Genomic DNA, 22,318 nt, shown 5'->3' on the forward strand with positions numbered 1-22,318 from the left:
GAAGTAAGTAATACAATGTAAATATTGTACAATCACAATTTTTGCATTCCAACATTTTAAAGTTGATACAAATATCGTCAATCTGTTTTTATTCTGTAGCGAACAAAATTGGATTTCCTGCATTTTTAAAGCTATTAAGAAAGCCAATATAGCATATGATATTTATACGGAATTTTTTCGCAAAAACGGATTTTTGATCAAAAGCGTATAACGAACGAATGAATTGAAAAATGTCCGAGTGTATGATTTTCATGAAAAATAAAAACAATAACAAGCTAATTTAATATTTTGTAAGCTTATTAAATGCCCGACTTTAAATAAATAAATTTAAAAGAAGGAAAATTTTCATTCGTGCAGTAAAAAAAACTAATTGTAGATAATAAAGAGAAAGGAGGGGATAATGGTGCTGCGAAAATAAAATCGGAACGCCGTTACTCCCTCCAACTGTTTCCTTTACTAGGAACTAACTTTTTCACGCACATTATGTTCGCAAACTTTTTCTTCTTTCCAATAAGATAATTCAACCAGTGTCGGATGCTATACCTGAGGCGGATCATTTGCATAAGCTCTAAAATATTGAATATTTACATGCTTATTTTTACTAACTATATTACTAAGTGCATTACTATTAACGCTAAATAGATTACCGAATTTTTGCCTGCGGGCAGCTTTAAAAGAAAAAGTTGACGCAGCGAAGATTAATAGCGTCAGGAATTAATTGAAAGAATGTATAATTCATTCGCTGAAATTAAAGGACAAATTTGCAAAAGGATTCGCAATTGAATGGGATCAATTTTTGCATTCCAACACTTTAAAGTTGATGAAAATATCGTCAATCTGTTTCTATACTGTAACGAACGAAATTGTATTTCCGACATTTTTAAAGCTATTAAGAAAGCCTTTATAGCATATGACATTTGTACGGCATTTTTTCGAAAAAAGGGATTTTTGATCAAGAGTGTAACGAACGAATGAATTGAAAAATGTTCGAGCGTATGATTTCCATGAAAAAGAAGTGCTATTGCTGGAAGAATATAAAAACGGTGTATGCACCGAAAAGAGAAAGACGCAGGAACAAAAAGCAGCAAGCTAGAAGATTCGCGGGAGAGGAAGAAAGAAAGGACAGACAAGAAAGGGACAAGATAGTTCTGAATCTGTTTCGTTCTGTGACTTATTTCTCTTGAAAGGGGCATTTGAAGAGCCTAGTTTCGCAGAAGACGACAGCTTTGTATCTTCGAATGAAGACGAATGTGCTGGATGTAGCAAAGATTCTAATAAAACCAAAAGAAAATATAAAATGCATCGACTGCGCAAGCTGAGCATACAAAAGCTGCACGAACCATGAAAATCGTTGAAGCTATTGCGAAATAAAGATATTCCAACTAAAAACAAAAAATATCAAGAGTTAATTAAATAAAGATCGAAATGTATGTTTTTTTTAAAAAGGATTAGGCAGGTTCGTGCGTTGTTAAAAGTTTTTACGTGTTTTTTGTAAAAATATTTTATCTCTTTATCTCATCGAACGTTGCTACCATAAATTGATTGAATGAATAAAATTCTCTGTCTTTCATCGTGTTATAAATAATTATTTTAAATGCATGGACAGCGAAGTATGATTTATTAGAATTAATTATAATTAGTCTATGATATTTTAAACTCAACTCCGCAACTTTGCTCATCCCAAACTATAAACTAGAGATTATAAAATCTCTGGCCACTTCTATTTTTCTCATTACGTTACTATTGTAATTTGGCTTAAAATCACTTTATAGGCAAAACATTACTTTTTGTTTCATTACACATATGTATACATATATAGCAGCCTCCATAGTTAACATATCTAGAAATTTCTTCTTTTCAAAATGTGTTCAAATATTTGAAGTTCGCCGTGTTCTTTGTCTTTTGTGCGAAGTTATACCTATTATGCAGATTGTGGCGAAATAACGATTACATGTTTTAAATCAAATAAAGATACAAGAGAGATGGAACAGCTTCATTTTTCCTCAGTTTCGAAATTACAGGCAAGATGTGTAAGCTAACTATAAGAAGAACGATGTAATAATATATCTTTACGTAGTTTAAAGTAATGGTAAGAAGAATATGGATCTTTATATGTTAAAACAAACTGACAATTTTCTTGATCTCTGTTTGAACGAATGGAATTTAATATCAGAGAAACGATTGTTTTCTTATCCGAAAGTTCCATTATCTCGACACGTTCGTATCGCTTAGTTCAGATACGGGAAGCTCTACTGTAACTAACCAGAGATCGTTGACTTGTGCTGTGATTAATCGAGTTACTTTCGAGAGCGTAAAAAAAAGAGAATGGAATCCTCGTTGTTTCGAATGAAACGCGATTCTTAATTTCCAGCAACTCGAGGCCAGTGGCCGTAAAAATCGTCGGAACGATACTTTATTGTTAGCTGTTTCGTCGGCAGTCGCCAAAATGTTCAAAGTTCCCACGATGCAATTATTTCACAGCCGTAAACAAAAAGTTTATTCTTCACGTAGCAAAGGGTTAGGCGTTTACGAGTCGGCGGCGAATTGCGTCGGTTAATTACTCGTGGAAAAATCTTCACTCGCCACGACGATGGAAAATTCTCCGTAGGAACTAACGGTCGTTCCGTCCGAATCGTTTCATTTCGAAACGCTTTGCGTTTCTTTCCTTAACTTGGCTCTGATCCTTCATGCGAATTTATTTAGTCAGAGATCTGTTTATTGTGAGAAATAAGTTAGGTCGACATGTTCGCCGAAACGTAACGACGAATGTTCGAAAGACGATCGCATAAAGATCAGATTCACGTTTGATGTTTTATTACACAAAGATGGAGATGTAACAGCGGATATCGTAAAAAGCATACTTAGTATATTTGATCGTAGAAAGACTGGATTTATTTCTTACATTAATTATCTTTCCATCTTTTACTTTTTTTTGTACAAAAAAATGTACAATAAAATTTGAAATAGGTTTGAAAATGTATGCAGAAGTTGCAAGATATTTATTGGATAACCAGAATACTTGAACAGTCAATTATTCGCGATATTAATAAGTTACAATATGTAATGAGATCATCTTTGACACTAATTGCACGTTTAGGATTACTATTTCTGCTGCATAATAATTTCTGACTAGGCGTATGTTTGCATGTAGGCAGGGGATCTGATGACAAGTCATCGCAGCCTACTCTTGCTGAGGAGGCTTCATAGGACGACCGCCATCAGGATCGTAAGGGGATACCGGACGATATCATATGCGTTGGCGACTGTCCTGGCGGTGTCTCCTCCGTTCGAGCACCAGGCCTTGGCGCTCCGACGAGTGTACGAAAACCAGAGGGGTCTGAGCTCAGACGAGGAGACTCTCTCGCCGAGACGTTCGGGAGGAAGCTAGACGAGAGACATGGGAGCGATGGCGCTCCGACCTACTCGCCGAAGACCAGGTTCGTGGCCACCTGGCCGTTAGATCGGTCCTGCCAAATTGGGAGGCTTGGAGGGACCGCGGAAGACTTCCGCTGTTCTTCCGGATAACGCAGGTGCTCGCAAAACATGGAGTATTTGGGAATACCTGCATAGAATCGGAAGAGAGGCGACGAACACCTGTCACCACTGCGGTGAGGGCGAGGACACGGCCCATCACACGTTGGAATTTTGTCCGGCGTGGGAGGCCCCACGTGACGAGAGATTAGACCCCTCGTCAGTTGTGAAAGCGATGCTGAGGGGGCAACAAGAGTTCCTCGCAGTCCGTTCATATTGCAAAGGCGTCATGCTCGTAAAGGAACGAACAGAGCGGGAGAGGATGAGAACATCCCACCCTTGCAGGGTTCCGCGCCGAAGGACGGCCCTGCGCCATCCTAGGTAGTCATAGGGGCCGACACGCGGAGGAGGATCTGGATCTCCTCAGACTTGCACGGCGGCCCAAGGGATAGCGTTGAGAGGGGTGGTCCCTTCCAAGTCCCGAACTAAGGAATGACTCCCTCTGACAGGAGAAAACGCAGGAGTGCTTCGACAATAATTCGAAAGAGGTTCCGGGGCATCCCAGCTGAGCGTCAGGCGGTTCACCGTGGGGTTTTAGTTGGTAAAGCCCAACACTACCCCGCCGCTTCCCAGAAGAGCGGAGGGGTGTCCATGAGGATTTCCCCGCGTATAAATAAGAAAAAAAAGCGTAACTTCCATTTACATTTTTGGATTGCTGCCAAATATCACCATTATAATCATAGCAGTCATTACGATGCTAACGAAATTTCCAAAACTTTCATCTAATATACATAATATATTCATAAAAAGAATTCAGTGTTCGTATACTTTCATGAGCCACTGTGTATATCTTATTCCTATGTAGAAGTATTGTATGCTAGTTTGATGTTTCGTGTGGGAGTACTGTTTCGATATTTGGTTGAACGCGTACGTAAGGGGTTTGTGGTAGACAGGTGTAATAGTCGTGGCAGGTACTGCTGGTGTATAAGATTTTTGTCTTCATCCAGGTTGGGGGAGGATTTTCTTCCAACCATCCGGACCGCTCCTTTCTTCTCATTTAGGAACCGTGAAAAACAGGAGTATGAGTGCCGAGATTCGAACCTGGATCTGGAGCGTTCGTAACCAATTACGCTAACCACAGCGCTGCCGTCGTGCGGGGTAGAAACCGTTGGAAAGTTTACTGTCGAGTGCCGCTACAGATATTTTAATGATGAAAAAGTAAATCGAACTACGTTTTCGAAACAATACCAGGAAACTCGAGATGAATGTTCGTTTTCTGATAGAAGGAAGAACGTTTACTTTTTAGTACCACTTGATCGGGATCATTTTCTACGAACTCCAAATAGAAATAATTGAGGGAAAATATAAAAATATTGAGGAATATAAGAGGAACGAATAAAGCGTATTCCATACCTTGCTATTGTTTCCATTATACTCAAAATCTTCCAACTTAAAAATTCATTAAACCGTATAATATCCCAAATAGAAAGGAACAAATAATACTCAATATTTTAGTCGATATTTTAAAATGCAAAAGTATATTTTTGTCTCTTTTCGTTACATAGAGAAACTATTCTAATATAGTGAAACTTCATCTTTATTGCTTTTAAATTATTGCACATAAAATGTCTTTTTTTATCTGACACTTCAAACATATTTATTTAAAATAATTTTATATTTTAAAATAATTTATATAGAGCTATATTGTTCGATGCTCTTAGTTCCTATTAATGGAGGATTAAAACAGATTCTTGGATTAAAACAGGATATAAATTGACAAATTGCTCTCGTTGAACGTTTGATACGACAATAATCCGCGAGATCAGAGGAATAGAACAGGCTACAACAAAATTTCATACTCTGATCCATCCTAATTATTCCATTCAAATAACGAAGTGACTATCTTCATTCCGCGTATCGCTTCACTCACGTGGCATCCATTCGTCCATTGTTCGTATTTTTTCTAATTGCACTGACCTTGTTTCGTTTAGAATACTATCTCTTTTATTACGTTTATCGTGAATTATTTTTACTAATTTCTACAAAAATATTGTAGTCCATAATCATTCCCCATCCTTTTCCTTGACTCATCCAGCAACGAAAGACCATCTCGATCTCGAATTCTACAAATCAACGTAGAACTACCCTTACATCTACAGAAACTTCCTCAAATGGAAGATTCATACTTTCAACAGTTTTCACATTGCATTTTCCAAACTGGAATTCGTGAAAAAGTTACGGATATCTCGCGATGATACACGACGCGAAAGAATCGAGTTCTAAGTTCCAACAGCTTTATTATGGACCCCCTTAATAATCAACACTCGTGTGCCACGGCTTTCGCCTCTTGTAATTCATTATTTTAAATAAATTACGAATAGATCGCATTTACGGTTAATTTAAATGTAGAAGAATGCACAGAATGCAAATAATGTACAACGGTACCTGTGTATATGAAATATGCAAAGTTCAACGTCGATTATAATATTTAATTACATTTTATGTTCTTTATAGTGCATTTTTTATTTTAAAATTTCATATTCAGATGAAATAAATTTCTGCTTAGATTCTGTTGCTGCATTCACCATCATAAAAATATGAATTTCCATAAATATCCAAAAGTGTCCGTATGCTGATTTAGAACTTCGTCTAAAGGACATTTCACGTGCGCCTACTTGATATAACCGGAGAAAGTTTAATCGAATATCGAAGAGGAATTAACTGGGATTCGAGAAAGGGATACCAAACGAACGTGATAAATCTCATGGATGAAAAATCAAAGGAGCCAAAGCATCCTGTATTGTACGTCGTAGGAACTCGTAGGATGATATTGATTCAGTCTAATCTGCCTCATCATGAACATCTCACGTGTTTATAAATCTTCGCGCGATCCTATGATCGGGTAACACGCGCTATTGTGTATTTGGATTATCCTGAATAATCGTTACAATCGTTCACCTTTAAATAGACTACGCGGATAATACCGATAGTTAATGTCAATTTTTTATTTTACGTCGATAACATGTTCCATAATTCCATTATCATTCGATCCAGTTGTAACTGTGACCTACAACTACAGATTGTAAATTCATGTCCCATTACCAGATACGGGAAGAGATATATTTGATAATGTATGATTCAAAAGATTTATGCGTGTTTCCTATTAAAGTGGACGAGAGACAGATTGAATATTTCTTGTGAATGATAGGTAGAAACTTCTGCGTTTTATATCGGCAAAACGTATCGCGATTAAAAAGTGTTTTACCTTGTCCGATGAAATTCAAACGATTCAGCTAAAATTTCATTAAAACCAATCGATTTACATTAATTCGAATGACTGAAATTCGAGAACAATTTCATTGTATGCCTTTGGCATCAACGTTTCTCTTTTCAATCTGCAACGCAATACGAAATAACATATTTGGGATCTTGCAACGTTTTTCATAATAGAAAGGATAACACAATTATGTGATCATAGAGAAGAATAAAAAAATCATAAAATCACGCGAAACTTGCTTTAATTAAAAATATGATATCTAAATTTGTATTAGAATGTACTTCATATAGAATAAAATATAGAGCAGATGAAAAATAGTTGTCTTATTGAAACACATTCTTTGTAACTGAGACGGGTTCGATTAATTGGTAGGATCTGCAACTCTGGATTCCCTCGATATTTTCTGTCGTCAGCGCAATCAAAAAGACCTTATGCGCCAACAAATTCATCGCCCCTCAATAAACGACCCTCGACATTACTCGAAACATTACACGCGAACAATATCTACTCGACGGCGAGTATAGAATACTCATTTCGCATGCAACAGATACACGTCGATACTCTCTGCCGTAGAGTGGCATCGATTCAGCTCGAATAACGTCGCGTTTCAACTTATTCGATACAAAATAATACTTCACTGATTCGCCATCACCCCCTCGGCCGATATCCGTGGCTTTCTCGAGAGAGAGGCGCATAATAAAAACGTCAAAACCGTACGATCAATACAGTACTCTGCAAAAGTCTTAACACTAGAACTACCACAGCAGTCAAATTGACTGGTGCTACAATTTTATAAATGTGGCAACCCTCGTTTACGGATAATGGCCCCAGATGGTTTGATAATACCAAAAATGTACTACACAACATGGAATTCCTTCTGTAAGAAAGTAATAAATCAACAAATATAAAAATGTCCTATTATTACGTATTTTTTAAAGACCAGTCATTTTTTACTGGTTTTAGTAGAAATAGCTTCGTGTTAACTATCGGTGGTTCTAGTATTAAACCATCTATACAAGTATTCTCGTGAGAGTAACTAATTATATTTTTACGAAATATTTTTACATGCATTATATATATATATATATATATAGGTATACATATATTTTTCTTAACAACAAATATATGCATCCATAGTGTACCAAACTTTACATTATATGATATGTATTTTGAATATACGTAATGTATACTGACAGTAGCATAATATCAACATTTATCGTATATCAATATCTAGTAGAGATAATGTACAGCTTGTAATAGGACACGTGAGACCCACTTCAGAAACTGATTGCACACTGTCTATTGGTCTTCGTTTATGAAACACAATGAATCTATTGTGTACGCAATATCTATTGAAAATGTTGAATCACTAAGGTTCAGAATAGAACAAGCTTCGCAACAAATTCGGGAAATACCAGGAAACATTCAGATGTAAGTGGTCTACAGGTCTACAGGCTTGCTTTGAGATGCAAGTTGGTCAGTTTGAACATTTTCTGTAAGAGTAATTATACAATATAAAATGGAAAGAAAATTCAACAGAAAATTCGTTATATCTCCGAAACGAAGATGGGTAGAATATATATTTATACGAACTCTCTATATTTTTTTTAGGTGTACAATCAACCCCTGAAATGGGTTCCACGTGTTCTCCGTTACAGCCTGTAAATTAGTATACATATACATGTCCTGTTCAATTGGAAAACGCTGATATACAGGGTGGCTGGTAACTGGTGGTACAAGCGGAAAGGGGATGATTCTACGCGAAAAAAGAAGTCGAAAATATACAATAAACATTTTTTTTTTTAATTTTTCCACCGAGACAACGATCTACAGTGAGATCCGTTATAACGTATCGCACGCGTACCGAGCGAGAATTCAAAGTCGATTTTCTCGTAAACAAAACCTCAAACGAAAAATTTTTATTTTATATTTTCGATTTCTTTTTTCGCGTAGAATCATCCCCTTTCCGCTTGTACCACCAGCTACCAACCACCCTGTATATGGAAAAATAAATAACATGAAAAAATGTTTCAGGCGAAAGTTGTATGATATCAACGAAGGATATACCATACCATATTCTCATCTATTTGACCTTCCGATGACCTTAAAAGGTCCTGTGAAAGCCAGATCAAAATTTCTAAATCTACATCTTTTATTACATATTTTCGTCGCTGAAATTGAGACATTTCCGTAACATCGCCAACTCGTGCCTTTCATCCACTATCGAGATATGAAATTCAAATCCGACATGCCATGCTACCGACATTAGCGTTACTGTATATACACAAATGTATGACCGCGGGGATACATAAAAATATTTCTCATAATCCTACCATTGGTATGATACTACCTGAACACAGAATCGCAATTTCCCAGTGTTTTCAAAACAATCAGTCGCTTTAGGTAGTTGCCTGTATCTGCTTTGTGGAATTTGAAAGTTGGCGAATGATGCGGAAAACACGAGTTCGCAGTGTTCTGAGAACGTCCGAATATCAGTTATTGGAGCGTGTGCTAACAAAAATAAAGATATCCATTGAAGAATTTGTATGTCATCTTTACAGAACGTTTCATGGTCGTCGTAAGATAAAACAGATAAAAGCACAGCATGTCTGCCTCGATACCGTACAACTTTTCTCTGAAACATTTCTTCGTATCATTCTTACTTTCCCAAATATTTCAGTATTTCCAGTTAAATAGGACGTACTTCAGGAATAATTCTTTTTTCTCAGCAACAAATGCGTGAGATGTATATGACATACGAAGCTTTAAATCCTCAACTATCTTCTACAGGTGGCACAGTTCGTTTAATTAAAACGTAAAAACATACTCGTGTTCGATCTTGAACACATCTCCGGTATCAGCCAGCAGTTTATATTCAAATGAGTCGCGAATGAATGCAAACGAGGTACGTTTTACGAAACGCGTATCCGATGCGTGCGAGATTAAATTAGGACCAAGATGGCCAACCAGGACATTAAGAAGTAGGGGGTTTCTTTCGTTTTAGAAAGAGAATTTGCATGGGAATGGGTAGAAAGAGAATCGATGCCAGTGGATGATCTCGGCGAATTCTACCGAATTCTTCTTCTTTTCTCTTTCTTTCGTTCCATTGTTTTTTGCTACTTCTCATGCAAATATCATCGGTTGCTATGTATTGTCTGAAAAAGTCATAAGCTATCCACTAAATGGAAATTTTCCATTTTTACGAATGAATATGGAGATGCTTGATGTTTTAAATTTGTTCTCATTCCTTGAGAAACGTTTAATTCACGAAACCTCGACTAAGGATCTATTTTGTTAGATTAATTAGAAAATATAATTTACCTCAGAGTAATTTATGTTTGTAACATTGAGATTGCTTTACGTTTGTATCGTTTAATTTCAATTACAATACATCTTCTAATATTTAATTTGATCTGTATTTCTGAAGAACTTTCCGAATTAGACTAAACCATGATATGATATACGATATTTATATCGTTTAAATTAAATTTGAATATATCTTGTCATATTTAATTTCGTCTATATTTCTGAAGAATTTATGGATCAGGGGAAACTACAATATAACGTATGATGTTTATATCGTTCAAGTTAAATTAGAATAAGTCTTGTATTATTTAATTTAATCTAAATTTCTAGAGAATTTATGGATCAGGAAAAGATATGATAAAAATAGCTCCATAAAGAAGACATCTATTCTTTCGTATTTATCTTTCCCATCTACTTTCTGTATCATGTATAGCGACCAAATATTAAAATCACCTACGCAGGATTTATTGAGCAATCAACGTTGTAGTAATAGCTTGTACACGATCATATTGGTCTCACTAAAGAAAATTTCCTTCGATTCAATGAAGATCGGTAAATATAGCGCGTTCATGAGAAACGATTGAAAATTGAAACGTTTCTCTCGGCTGGTCGTTCCGTGAGCTGTCTCGTCTATTTTTCCAGGCACGGTTCCCGTGTGCCGCTTAAACTTCCCTCCCCTTTCTCTTCGACGAGAAACAAGCCGGTCATTGTGTTAGGCACAATGAAAAGTTCCATTATTGTTAGCAAAGGATCCCGTAACCGGGGCTTATAAGCGTGCAACGAAACAAATTTACGGCGAATAGTAAATTCTCTGTTCTCTTTTCCTCCCTTACCCTCGAGCAACACCGTAAGGAAATTCCGCTCATTCGCGTGCATCGTCAATTTTACTGAATATTCTGAATTATTTCTTGCATGGTATCGTGCATGATTTTTTACAGCACGCTGTAAGACTCTATTACTAGCTTCTTTTTACATTAAGGAACAATACTAATGTAGCGTATTTGCGGTAGCGCGATGCACTTATGAAAAACACGATGGAAAACCGAAGTGCCACGAACGTGAACATTTAAAATTCTAAGACATTAATTTGGTTGAATGGAAAGAGCGTGGGAGATGTCGAAAAATGTTTGAAACGAGTGTTATAGAATGTGGAGAAATATAAAGTATATTAACCCTTTCACCATGTAATTCTATGATATGGAAAATTTCTCTATTATCAAAATAATTTCATTTTATTATTATTAATTTCAATTATTATTTCATTTTGAATGTTAAGTACGAAAAATACGCAAACCACAATGAAGTAGAAAAATAATTTCAGCTTTCAGAATTCAGCTCCTTGTTATGAGAATTTCTCTCTTTGTGTTTGAATTAATGTTAATCTGGTTTAAAGGAGAAATATAAGAGGCAGAAAGAGGTGTAGAATTCTGAATGAATGGAATAAAATAATTATTCCTACAAATATCGTCAAGATTTCGTTCTGAATTTCTCGTATTACATACAGAATATGTAAACCTTCAGCATTTAGAATCCAAGACGAATAACTTGAAAGATAATAATTTCCGTATCGTTAAAATTTCTTGTGCTTTTCCGTGTCACAATACCAAATTCGAAAGTTTGGTATAAAATGAAATTCAAAATAATTGGCGCGAAGAAAACGATTTATCGGGTGCGAACGGGGCTTTAATCCTGGTGCTGAGTAAGTCTAATGTATAATTATGGGTTCGTTTCGCTGATGTACGTTTCAATTGATTTATTCCACGAAACTGTGCGCGGACATGGACCGCGTAAATTTATTATTATTCGCGTTGTTTGCTAACTGGAAATACGTGTTGACGGATTCAATTTTATTTATTCCATTTGCGTAAAGAATTCGAATATGCATTTAATCTAATGACGCGCGTTAAATGCATAAATATTTGGAAAATGTAAGCTAACATTCTCTCATGAGAAACTTTGTATCTCGAGTAAATCGATATCGAACGCTCATCGAGCACGCGTATACTTGAGAATAAATTGCTGGAATTATTAGAAAATGTATCGCCTCTGAACTGAGAGGAATTTCATTTTTCAAGAAGATGGAGCATATCATCACACTTTGGTAAATATGTAAAAGATTTTAAATAACCAATATCTCTGCCGGATTCGCGATACTAGTGATCAAACAGCTTGGCACTGATGGATTCTTTCTTAACTTATTAAGCATCAAACGATGAAATAGACGGACAAAAGTTATCTAAATGCGATATTCTGAAATAAATATACAGATAAAGCAACGTGTACAATACTTAGCATACTTATACGATACGGAATTTTTTAAAAGTTTTGTACAATTTTTTAAGAGATTGGTCACTAAATCTGGTCTTCTTATGACTGTTCACGATTACTAGATTTTTTTTAAATGATTAGAATAAGATAAATTTCGTGGACCGAGAAATGTTGAACAATATGCTTTAGATAACATTGTCAGAGAAAAAGAGCGCGAATACAGAATATGATATTTTGTCAAAATTAAATGTTACGGCGTAGTATATTTTAATCTATTGCAGGTCCCAGAGTAAAATACGTAAAATTCTCGTGGCAATCAACGTGTTAGAGTAGTTTCCGAAAAATTAAATGACATAAAATTTCAAGTACTGTACATATGAACTTTCAAGATTATTCTTTCAAGTGAAAATTACAAACTAAATTCAGTAGATTTTCCTCAAAGGACTTTATCGCTAAGTATGTCATCATATAATTAACATAATATTATTTTCGAAATATTCTGTATTTTCGTATGACCAAATGATATGTTTATTATAATCACGCACTCGTACGTTCTACGAAAAGAATCAACTCCACAATGCGAAGAGCGCAACACTCGAAGCACGATAGATCGCTCAATCTTCCGAATTGTCGGAAGTAAAACATACTCCGTGAAAAATATTCAATGAAGCCTTCCTTCAAGGAAGATCTAGCGGATGAAGAAATCCACGAATTGGTAAAATTCATCAAGAAAATCTGGTTAGTCAATGGAATACCAGTTAATGTAAAACCACGCTTTTGATATGACATTAAACTTTGATTTAAAAAGTATGTATATTATATTACACATTTTAGCAGAAAGTAAGTTCTACATTGATGAAAACCAACTGTTGAGTAAAAGATATCACTTTCCTTTCATTTGAAGATATTCTGTATAACTTTCTCAAATAATCATCTCGTACAACGTCAGAGAAGTTGAATATCACTGTAAGAAATGATAAAGAAATTGATTGAAGCAAGAGCGAAAATCAGAAGCGATCTTCCATCTTAAAATTGCCCAAAGTTGGGATAATTATACCGAGGATTCTCTTTTAAAACACGAGATTACGTCGTGAAGGATGAGTAATTAACAATGCGAGATTATAAGTGGAATTTACAATGGTGGTAAAAATCAACCGATGCTTTTGAAACGAGATGAGCGGCTTGCAACAGCGCTAGTAGTCAGTATGGGGTGAAAAATGCAGGGGAATCTCGTGATCCGCCGATGGAAAATTACGCACCGTGGATATTATGATCGTGACTAATGCTGGGCGAATAATTAATCCCATTCTTCAACGACGTTGAGCGATATCACGATACGTTTTATGATACTACAGCTTGGATGAGAAGGATAAGAGGGTAGCTTCCTTGGCGATTTAACTGAAAAGTTCACCATAGAAAGGTCCTCCGGTTCTAATTTGAGATAAAAAAGCTTGTAGGGAGAACATATGTATAGTAGCAAAGAAAAAAGAAGTAATCACGTACCTTTATTTTCTAATAAAGCATCTTTTTTATCAAGTTCTATAAATTTCATTTCTAGAGTACCAAATTTTTGTAGCCATACACATAAAAGTGTTACTAGATAATTCCGAATATGTGAATACTTGGACATACTAATTAATTAGTACGTAAATGTTGTAATAAATACAATAATGTGCCAATATCTTTTGTAGTCATTGCAAATAATCCTTCTCCCTCCACTACGAGTATATAATGTGGGCAAGATATATGATAACTGGTGGTACAAGCAACCGTGCCAAAGGTAATTCCTCGTGAGAAAATAAGTTAAAAATGTAGAATAATATTTTTACATACGAGACATCGATTTCGAAGAAAACGATTCTAAAAATCTGATCGATACACGTATACTAACGTTTTATTAAATCAAAAATGTATTTTAGAGATTACAGGAGTGTTGACGTGTCAACTAAATTTATATTTAATTGTATAAAGTATTCAAATATCTACCGACGTATAATTCTCTTATTAAAAAGAACAGTTTCTCATTTGCCATAGCGAAAGGTTTTAAAGTTTTTTTTTTTTGAAGAACAGAAAGCAAAATATTATCAGAGATTCGTACGAAAATGTAACGGAACGAAAGTATCATGTAGAAGTCAAGAAGTAAAACGTAATTTCGGATTCGAATAATTATTTCGTAATAAACCGACATATCCATCCTATCTAAAAAAAAAGAAAAAAAAATTGCAGGAACAGAACAATTTTAAACGTATGAAAATGAAGGTCTGATTTAATCGGACGCGCATCGAATTTTTCATATAAATTCAAATTCTTTCATCGAAGCGAGAATAATTAATATAGGAGTACCGACCAATATTTTATTAAAACGAACTTTTTATCGAAACGAAAATAATTTGAAATAAAGAGACGCAAGAAAGGAGATCTCCGTATTAAAAAATGCTTCGATTTACTTCCTTTTTTATTCCATGTAACGCGAATCCCACGTGTAACGTGACCTATTTGCACACCGATTTCGAGAATCTGTGGAAAAAGAAGCATCTAACCGAAAAAAATTTTTATTTATTCGCAAAATTAAAATTATGTAGTATGCGGATTGAATAATGACTACATCCATTACTTTCATCAGTATATTAGTTTTTAAATTTTGTTCATCGTGAAATTAAATATTTTTTCTAGGGTCTTGGAAATAAATTACCATGCAGCAAGTTCAAAAACTAGAATAAAGAGCATGAATCGTTTTTCGAAGCCAAATTTTCGATTCGAATATTAGCTCTTCGGGGACGATCATAGCTGAAATATTGCTTGCCATTAAACCGAGAAACAGCCACGTTTTGTTTCATTTAACGTGTTTGTATCACAGCGAGTTAATCATTTTATCGTCGTGCGACGTGAACAAGTTATACCCTTTATAGAATGTTTTTCCACGGTGACAGAGAGTGAAACAGCGAAACAGTTTTTCATTATTATTTCCATGTTTTTTTCATGAGCAATTTTTAAATTTTCTCTTCTGTATAGTACAATGATTTATCTCTCTAATATTATGAGAATATAAATTTCACGGATAATATCGTCCTCCTTATGTCAAACCCATGAATGTGCAAATTTATCCTCTGTTTTTCACTTTTTTAAAAAGTTAAACGAATTGCCTTTCTTTGTCTGCTTACTTTATGCCAAAACTGTTACTAATGTTACGAGTATATTATGGTCTGAGCTTCATTTATGATCTGTAGAATTATCTCGTTTCATTTTACCTTCAATCGTGAAGTACCGAATTAATTGTGAATTTATCGAACCACGAGTTCATGATATTGGCATAAGAGGGATATGCTCTAGTATTCATTTAACTGTCACGAAATTATTCTCGGCAATTAGTGAAAATTCCTCTATATATGCCTTGTGCGAATCTCAAAATTTATAATAAATTTTATTTTTCATTTTATTCTATTCATGCTAAATGTTTTTCGTTCTCGTTTCTAATACAATCAAAACGCAAACGAATTAGAAATACGAAATAAAAATGTATAGAATATTTAACTCCCTCTGTAACCAATGCATTTTACTTATCTTGTTACAGCTAATTGGATATTACTGCAATTTCATTTTTTGCCACATAACCCATATTCAAACAGAATAAAAAGGATTGTGAAAGATAGGTAAGATAAGTTACATTATTTACAGCGTGCAACAAGTACTCTTTATTATGATCAGTTTTCATGAGAAAACTTTTACCAAATAACTTAACAATTAACATAAAAATTATATATCTATACAAAACTTTAAGTCAAAGTTAAATCTATATTCGACTTATTCAAAATATGTTTTACACTGTACTGATACATAGCAGCATTGATTTTCTTCAGTTTATCGATCTCTTCCCTCATCTCGGAAAACCTTTTCGAGGTTACGTCCTCTGATCCGGCCATATCGATATTTTTTTCTGTGTACAAATCAAAATCTAAAATGTCTGTTGTATTTCGATCCCTTGAAATCACTTCGATGAAGCTTTCCTTTCCGCTATCGTCCGATATCCTATGTAAATTACATAGTTGTAAACGCGGCTTAAGGTTGGTGACCCGGAAATTGTCGTAGTTTTTCGCGAAGAATGCAGCGGTGATTGGTCCCTTGTGATCGATCGTACGAAGAATCTGACGACTAACTATGTCCCAGACGTGAACTTCGCCGCTGGTCGAGCCCGACACCAGGTATCGACAATCGATCGATATCGACAATGATACTACGCTCGATTTGTGCCCCTGGAAAACTATCACTCCATTCGAATTTCCGTCATTCCGTACCTGCACATGATGCTCTATTCCACGTGGCGGCTCGTGCAAATTGAATTCATATATGTCACCGTTTGTGCAGCCCACGAATAAATCACTTTCGCGTGCGTTCATGGAAACGGAAGTGAGTGGCACGTCAAACACAAGGGTGAGCAATAGCAATCCGGAGCCTGGGTCGTAAATGTTGCATGTTCGATCGAGAGATACGGAGCACAGTCTTCCTCGCGCGCCAGCATGTCCAAATTGTAGGTCCTTCACTGGCAAAGAGTGATGAGAGAATGCGTGCAATGGCGTAGGATGCTCCTCGTTCAATACACGATACAACGACCACACGAAAATTAATCCGTCCTCGGCGCCACTGGCGAAAATGGAACCGTCTTTGCTGAACGTCAAACAGGTCACTGTCTGATAATGTTGCGATAAATTCTTTAACAAACGCCCGTTGCACAATTGCCAGAGGAATAGTTTTTCGGAAATGGCCGCGACCATGTAGGCGCCATTGGGCGTGCAAGTCAGAGCAGTAACCTTTCCCGGTGTTGTCAGTCTCAGGTTAGATACGGGAGAATGACTGTTCAATGGCCAAACATGTATACGCGGTTTCGTTAAATCCGCACCCACTATATAACTGTCGCTTAAAAGTTGAAGAGTTCTATGACTGAGAGCACCAGCATTTTTATAAGTCGATAAAATTGAACCAGTTCGGAGATCCCACACAGCTGCACTCCAATGTTCACCGCTACTGTCACTAGTTAAAATCACTTCTCTCGTGTCGGCAATTTGCGACATTTTTATTATAGTTTTATTAAACTTAAAAACTGATTATGGTTACTTTAAGTCTTAACATATTTTAGTATAAATCTTTTCGTTCGATTTAGTATTCTCTCGAGCCGAGTTCTAACTTTTCTGTAAACACGTGCGTTACACTAGGTTAGATTTCCACCATAAACCATGACGCTTTTAGAGCCACTAGTCGAGACTTATTTTAAGTAATACAGAAACGATTCTATTGGACAGTATAACCTCTCAAATATCATTCATTCCCATAAAATCTTTTGCTTAAATAATTATAATGACTGAATAAATTATCTTTCTTAATAAATTTTTTTCGCTTAGCGTATTTTTTATGAAAGGAATAACTTATATATACAATAATACCATAATAATTTTATAATTGTACATATTTGATATATTTTATTATAAATAATAAACTAACGACGAAATTTTCCTTTACCAAAATCTTATTTCTCGATACTTATTTTCCATTCAATTACTTAAGATATGTTACATCATAGTAGGAAGTATCAATGTTGATGATTCATGTTTCAAAACAGATGAGTGTATCAAGCAGAGCTTCCTTGACTGACCTTGAGAATAATAGTATTTATATGACATAATCCTAATCTTCGAGAATTGTTAGTAAAGCCTTTTCAAAAATTTGGTTTCGCTATATCAGTCTATTTTAGATTTAGATGATCGGTTCCACCTGATAACAAAACCGATAAGGGGTTACTAGATCGTGAAGTAATATTTGTTTCAATTTTCTCATGGGCTTTCTCGATGATGAATTACAAGAGGTATCAAAACTTTGTCAAAATGTCGTTGATGGTAGCCGTCTCGTTTCTTGTGTTTGTACCATGGTGCGAGTGGAAATAACGTAAGTTTACTTCTAGCGATTATGATAACTGATTAACTATTACCAAATAACTTCCTAATTAATTCCATTATTTACAAACGTCATAGGAAAACCGAGTTCAAGACCATCGTCGTGTGCATGCAGTTCGCGGAGAGCTATCCTAATGCTCCATTGTTACTTGAATTGAAGAGCAAAACTTTATCTGTGAAGTTACTTAATGGTCTAACAGAAGTCTGTGAAAAGGAATGCAAGAAATTGTTGGGAAAGGCACAGGTAAATATTTGAATCTATCAAATCGAACAGTTTCTTATTTATATGAATTTACTATATGAATTTTAATTAATGCTGTAGGTGTTACCAATATTGAAATTTATCCGTAATTTCATTGATGAAAATCCTTTGATTTGTTGCTATGATGAAATCTCAACCATAAAAAAACTCTTGGGGGATAACGATGAAATAAAATTGAAACAAAAATATTCTTGTATTGGTTTGAAGATTAAGAAAGAGTTATATTATTTTAAAGCTAAAATCGATGTACCAGATAATTATCCAGTTGCCTGTATAAAGTATGTACCAATGATGACTAAAGACATAAACAAGAAATTTATATTTCTTTTTAATAATTGTTTTGTTTGTAGATTGGGAGATGTAGATACAAATTTTCCTCCACTATTTACACGCCATTTCACAGGTCAAGGAAGGGAATTAGCCAGACAGTGTGTAGAACCACCGCTTAGGAAGAAATCACACACTCCTTTTATTCCCTCACCATCCTTGGAAGTTGTTACATCTTTTCTCATACAGTATGTCTATTTATCAATGTTCATGTTATATCGATATCATTCTTACTCTTATTTAATATTTTCTTTTTGTGAATTATATCACCTAGATGTGTAAAGAGTTTGCCACAGGAGCATTGTCAGTCATGCAAACAAACATGTCTGCCAGAGAATCCAGAAAATGCAGAAACCAACGAAACTGCAGATATGCATGTAGAGAGACTTTACTGTGGACATTTGTTTCACCTGCGCTGTCTTGTGACGTACATGAAGACTCCTCCATTCCATGGTAATTTCTATTATTGCATCGAATATCAATTGTCACATTAATGTGATGTAATATTAATGGGTAATGGTAATAATGTTTGACGCAAATATTTATGCAATTTTATATTTTTATGAATATAATTAAGTAACCTAGACAGCACTTGGTTTCATCTACTAAATATTGTAATAAGTACTTTGTTCCCGATATTTTACATATATTTATGTATTATATGTATTTTGTAGATTTTTATACACTTATATTTCCAAAAGAAGGCACACATCAGCATTTTAGTTTCAAATAATATTGTTTATTCTATTATAGGGGGTAAAAAATGTCCAACATGTGAACAACGTATCTATCATGAAAAATGGGGTGTAAGCGATAAGCTTGCAGAAGAACGTTGGGCTCATCAACAAGCCCGAGCTAGGGAACTAGCAGAGGTAGAAGATTTTTTCAACTGAAATCTACATTTCATTTAAATCATATCTCTAAGTGATGATATTTCCATGAAAGAATGCAATATCACGAACAAAATATTGCAATGGACAATTAGGGAAAAATGAGTGCTGAGGATGGGATAACAAGTATAGGAAAATTTTCAAAATAACATTATAATTCCACGCGTATCTATGTTCGCGAACAAATGTATATAGATCAGTGTTAAAAGAAGGTATTTTTAATACCGTGAAGTTTATTATGATATACACTAAACGGTTTATATATATGCTTTATAATAACAATTTGCTTGATACGGTGCTAATATTTCGCATTATTCCAATGTTTTTTTTTTTTACTAGACTAACATTGTAAAATGTTTGTAAGATTGAAGAAAGAATTATTCAATGATTTTGTATAAATTTAGATCTTCTGTCATTTTTATATTGAATATTTGAATTTGTACTTTGAAATAGCTAAAGAACTTATTTTATATTACACTGATATTGAAAAGACGTTTTAATTAAAATATTTGAAAGAAGAAAAATCAATTGGAAAATGGTGTTGATATACTACTTATCGTGCGTTAAAGTACTCACCAGTTCGGTTACGAAGTGCCTTTCCATGTTTCACTATTATGACGGGGATAGTACTGAATGTTACTTGTGCGTGTTGTGAAGTGCGTCCTCATGTAGTTTTTAATATCTTGATGTTGAATTGAATTCAGTTGAATCGTATTATTAATTAACTATCACAGAAAGATATAATATAATTTGTTAATAACTGACAACAATATTCAACCGTTAAAAACTTTCAGTGTCGCAGATCGAATATTCCTCGTGCGAAAAAGGGCGCGATATTTAATGTACTGATTTCAGCGCCACTCGTGGAGTGCGGAATTAATCGATGTTATCGAAACGTCTAATTGCAATTTTTTAAAAACTCTTAAGGTTGGACACCTATTGTATAACAAAACAAACAAAACAATCAATTTTTACTAGTAACTAATAATTAATGTGTGAAACAAAAATGAAGTATATTCTTTCTTAACAAAATTGTTTTTTACGTGGAATGACTTATACATTTTTATTTTTGATTGTAATAATAAATACTTGTGGAAGAATGTATTTTACTACGTCAATTTTATTCCAAACGAAAAATATTTAACTTAAAAGACATGAGAAACTCACGTGTATTAATAACGAATAATGTTCATGACTTCAATGGAGTTCTAAATGTAAATTTTTCTCATAATCGATAATCGAAAAATGGTCGATACGGTTTATAGCGGAACCATGGCGGAACGAAACATACAAGGTATTTATCGTATGTATCGACTAGCTATATATACTCTTATGCCTTTGTGTACTTGTGACCGTGGTTGTGACATTATTATATTGATCCTCGGTACCGACTACGATGATCCTCTATTTATCTCGTTCTCGTACTGGCTTTCACGGCGTAGTTTGTGCAGACATATTTTTATTTGTTCCGTAGTTTGTCTTTCTGTGGACTGGCATTTTTTTCATGTACATTTCAGTCCGGTACGACACGGATGATAGTGTGTTTAGGTGGAGCCACGAAAATATAGAAAGGTAAACTTTTACGAGTGAACTGGTTATGATAACCTAATTTCAAAATCGTTTATTTGTTCTGAGTGGAGCCTTATATCTTCATTTTCCATTGTGGAATTATTGATCGAAGTTCGTCGAATTTCAGTTGGAACTCCGTTTTTCTTATGTAATTTTAAGTACATACAATGAAAAACATTCATTTTTATCTGAGTTATTTAATGTATTTATCGTTTCAATATCTTATTTAATAATGAAATGATAAATTAATTTTAATGTACAGTACTTAATTTTAAATGGCCTATACATCAGAATATATAAACGTGGTATATATTCAATGAACTAGATTTTAATCTCAATTCGATAACTAAAGTAACGACATTATCGACTGTTTTGAATAAAAATATTTCTTCACCTAGGAACATTCTCTTATTGAAAATCATTTCAGGCAGTGAAATAAATCGAAAAACAATATTAATCTAATAATTTTCCATTCAGCAAGTGTACTTGCCAGTTATATTTAACTTGGTTACCTATACGATGTAATTACTTTAACATGATTGGCAAGGTTTTTCACGTAGATGCACGTACTTGGTTCTGGCAGACAGCCTGTCAGACTAATTCCCAGTTATCGATTCCACGCATACGTGGAAACGCACCGTTGTGTTGCATTCGTAGGGTGGGTGAACTGTGTCTTTCTTACACGCCGCGTCACCCAAAATATGTTACGAGAAATAATCATTACAGTCAGAATTCTGCATTCTACCAACTTTTATTATAAAAATTTCTCAGTATAAAGATTGTTGATTATTCCGTGTTATTCATACAAATAATTGAATAAGAAATCTTAAATTATAATATTTTAACACGGTTGTAATATGGCTCTCAGGTCCTCTTGCATAATAATTTAATGATATAATTTCATTTAATAATATTAGTAAATTAACAAGGTACGTTATAAATTTCTCTTTCGTTCCAATCTTTATATTTTTATATTCAGTAAGATAAATTATTTTGAAAGTTGGAA

At 34.6% G+C, this 22,318-nt stretch overlaps 2 protein-coding genes across 2 annotated transcripts; one reads left to right on the top strand and one right to left on the bottom strand.

The window, feature by feature from the left end:
- Nucleotides 1–15,998: 15,998 nt before the first annotated feature.
- LOC138187607 (WD repeat-containing protein 18) lies at nucleotides 15,999–17,629 on the bottom strand. Its single transcript, XM_069128560.1, has one exon. It carries the CDS (start codon nucleotides 17,386–17,388, stop codon nucleotides 16,096–16,098), a length of 1,293 nt encoding a protein of 430 aa, XP_068984661.1. The 5' UTR covers nucleotides 17,389–17,629; the 3' UTR covers nucleotides 15,999–16,095.
- Nucleotides 17,630–17,941: 312 nt separating this feature from the next.
- LOC138187608 (uncharacterized) lies at nucleotides 17,942–20,847 on the top strand. The gene is made up of 6 exons (XM_069128562.1): nucleotides 17,942–18,256; nucleotides 18,343–18,508; nucleotides 18,587–18,804; nucleotides 18,877–19,041; nucleotides 19,128–19,306; nucleotides 19,607–20,847. Exons 1-6 carry the CDS (start codon nucleotides 18,147–18,149, stop codon nucleotides 19,744–19,746), a joined length of 978 nt encoding a protein of 325 aa, XP_068984663.1. The 5' UTR covers nucleotides 17,942–18,146; the 3' UTR covers nucleotides 19,747–20,847.
- The last annotated feature ends 1,471 nt before the right edge of the window (nucleotides 20,848–22,318 follow it).

Source organism: Bombus flavifrons, chromosome 15, assembly GCF_040668555.2.
Source record: "Bombus flavifrons isolate JBK064 chromosome 15, iyBomFlav1_principal, whole genome shotgun sequence".
Classification (NCBI taxonomy): domain Eukaryota; kingdom Metazoa; phylum Arthropoda; class Insecta; order Hymenoptera; family Apidae; genus Bombus; species Bombus flavifrons.

What these genes read in the sequence shown, in the direction of transcription:
- LOC138187607 (XM_069128560.1), bottom strand. Translation starts at nt 17,388, where the DNA reads ATGTCGCAAATTGCCGACACGAGAGAAGTGATTTTAACTAGTGACAGT.
- LOC138187608 (XM_069128562.1), top strand. Translation starts at nt 18,147, where the DNA reads ATGGGCTTTCTCGATGATGAATTACAAGAGGTATCAAAACTTTGTCAA. An exon ending in ATGGTGCGAGTGGAAATAAC is followed by an intron (nt 18,257 to 18,342) that starts GTAAGTTTACTT and finishes CAAACGTCATAG; the next exon opens with GAAAACCGAGTTCAAGACCA. An exon ending in GAAGACTCCTCCATTCCATG is followed by an intron (nt 19,307 to 19,606) that starts GTAATTTCTATT and finishes ATTCTATTATAG; the next exon opens with GGGGTAAAAAATGTCCAACA.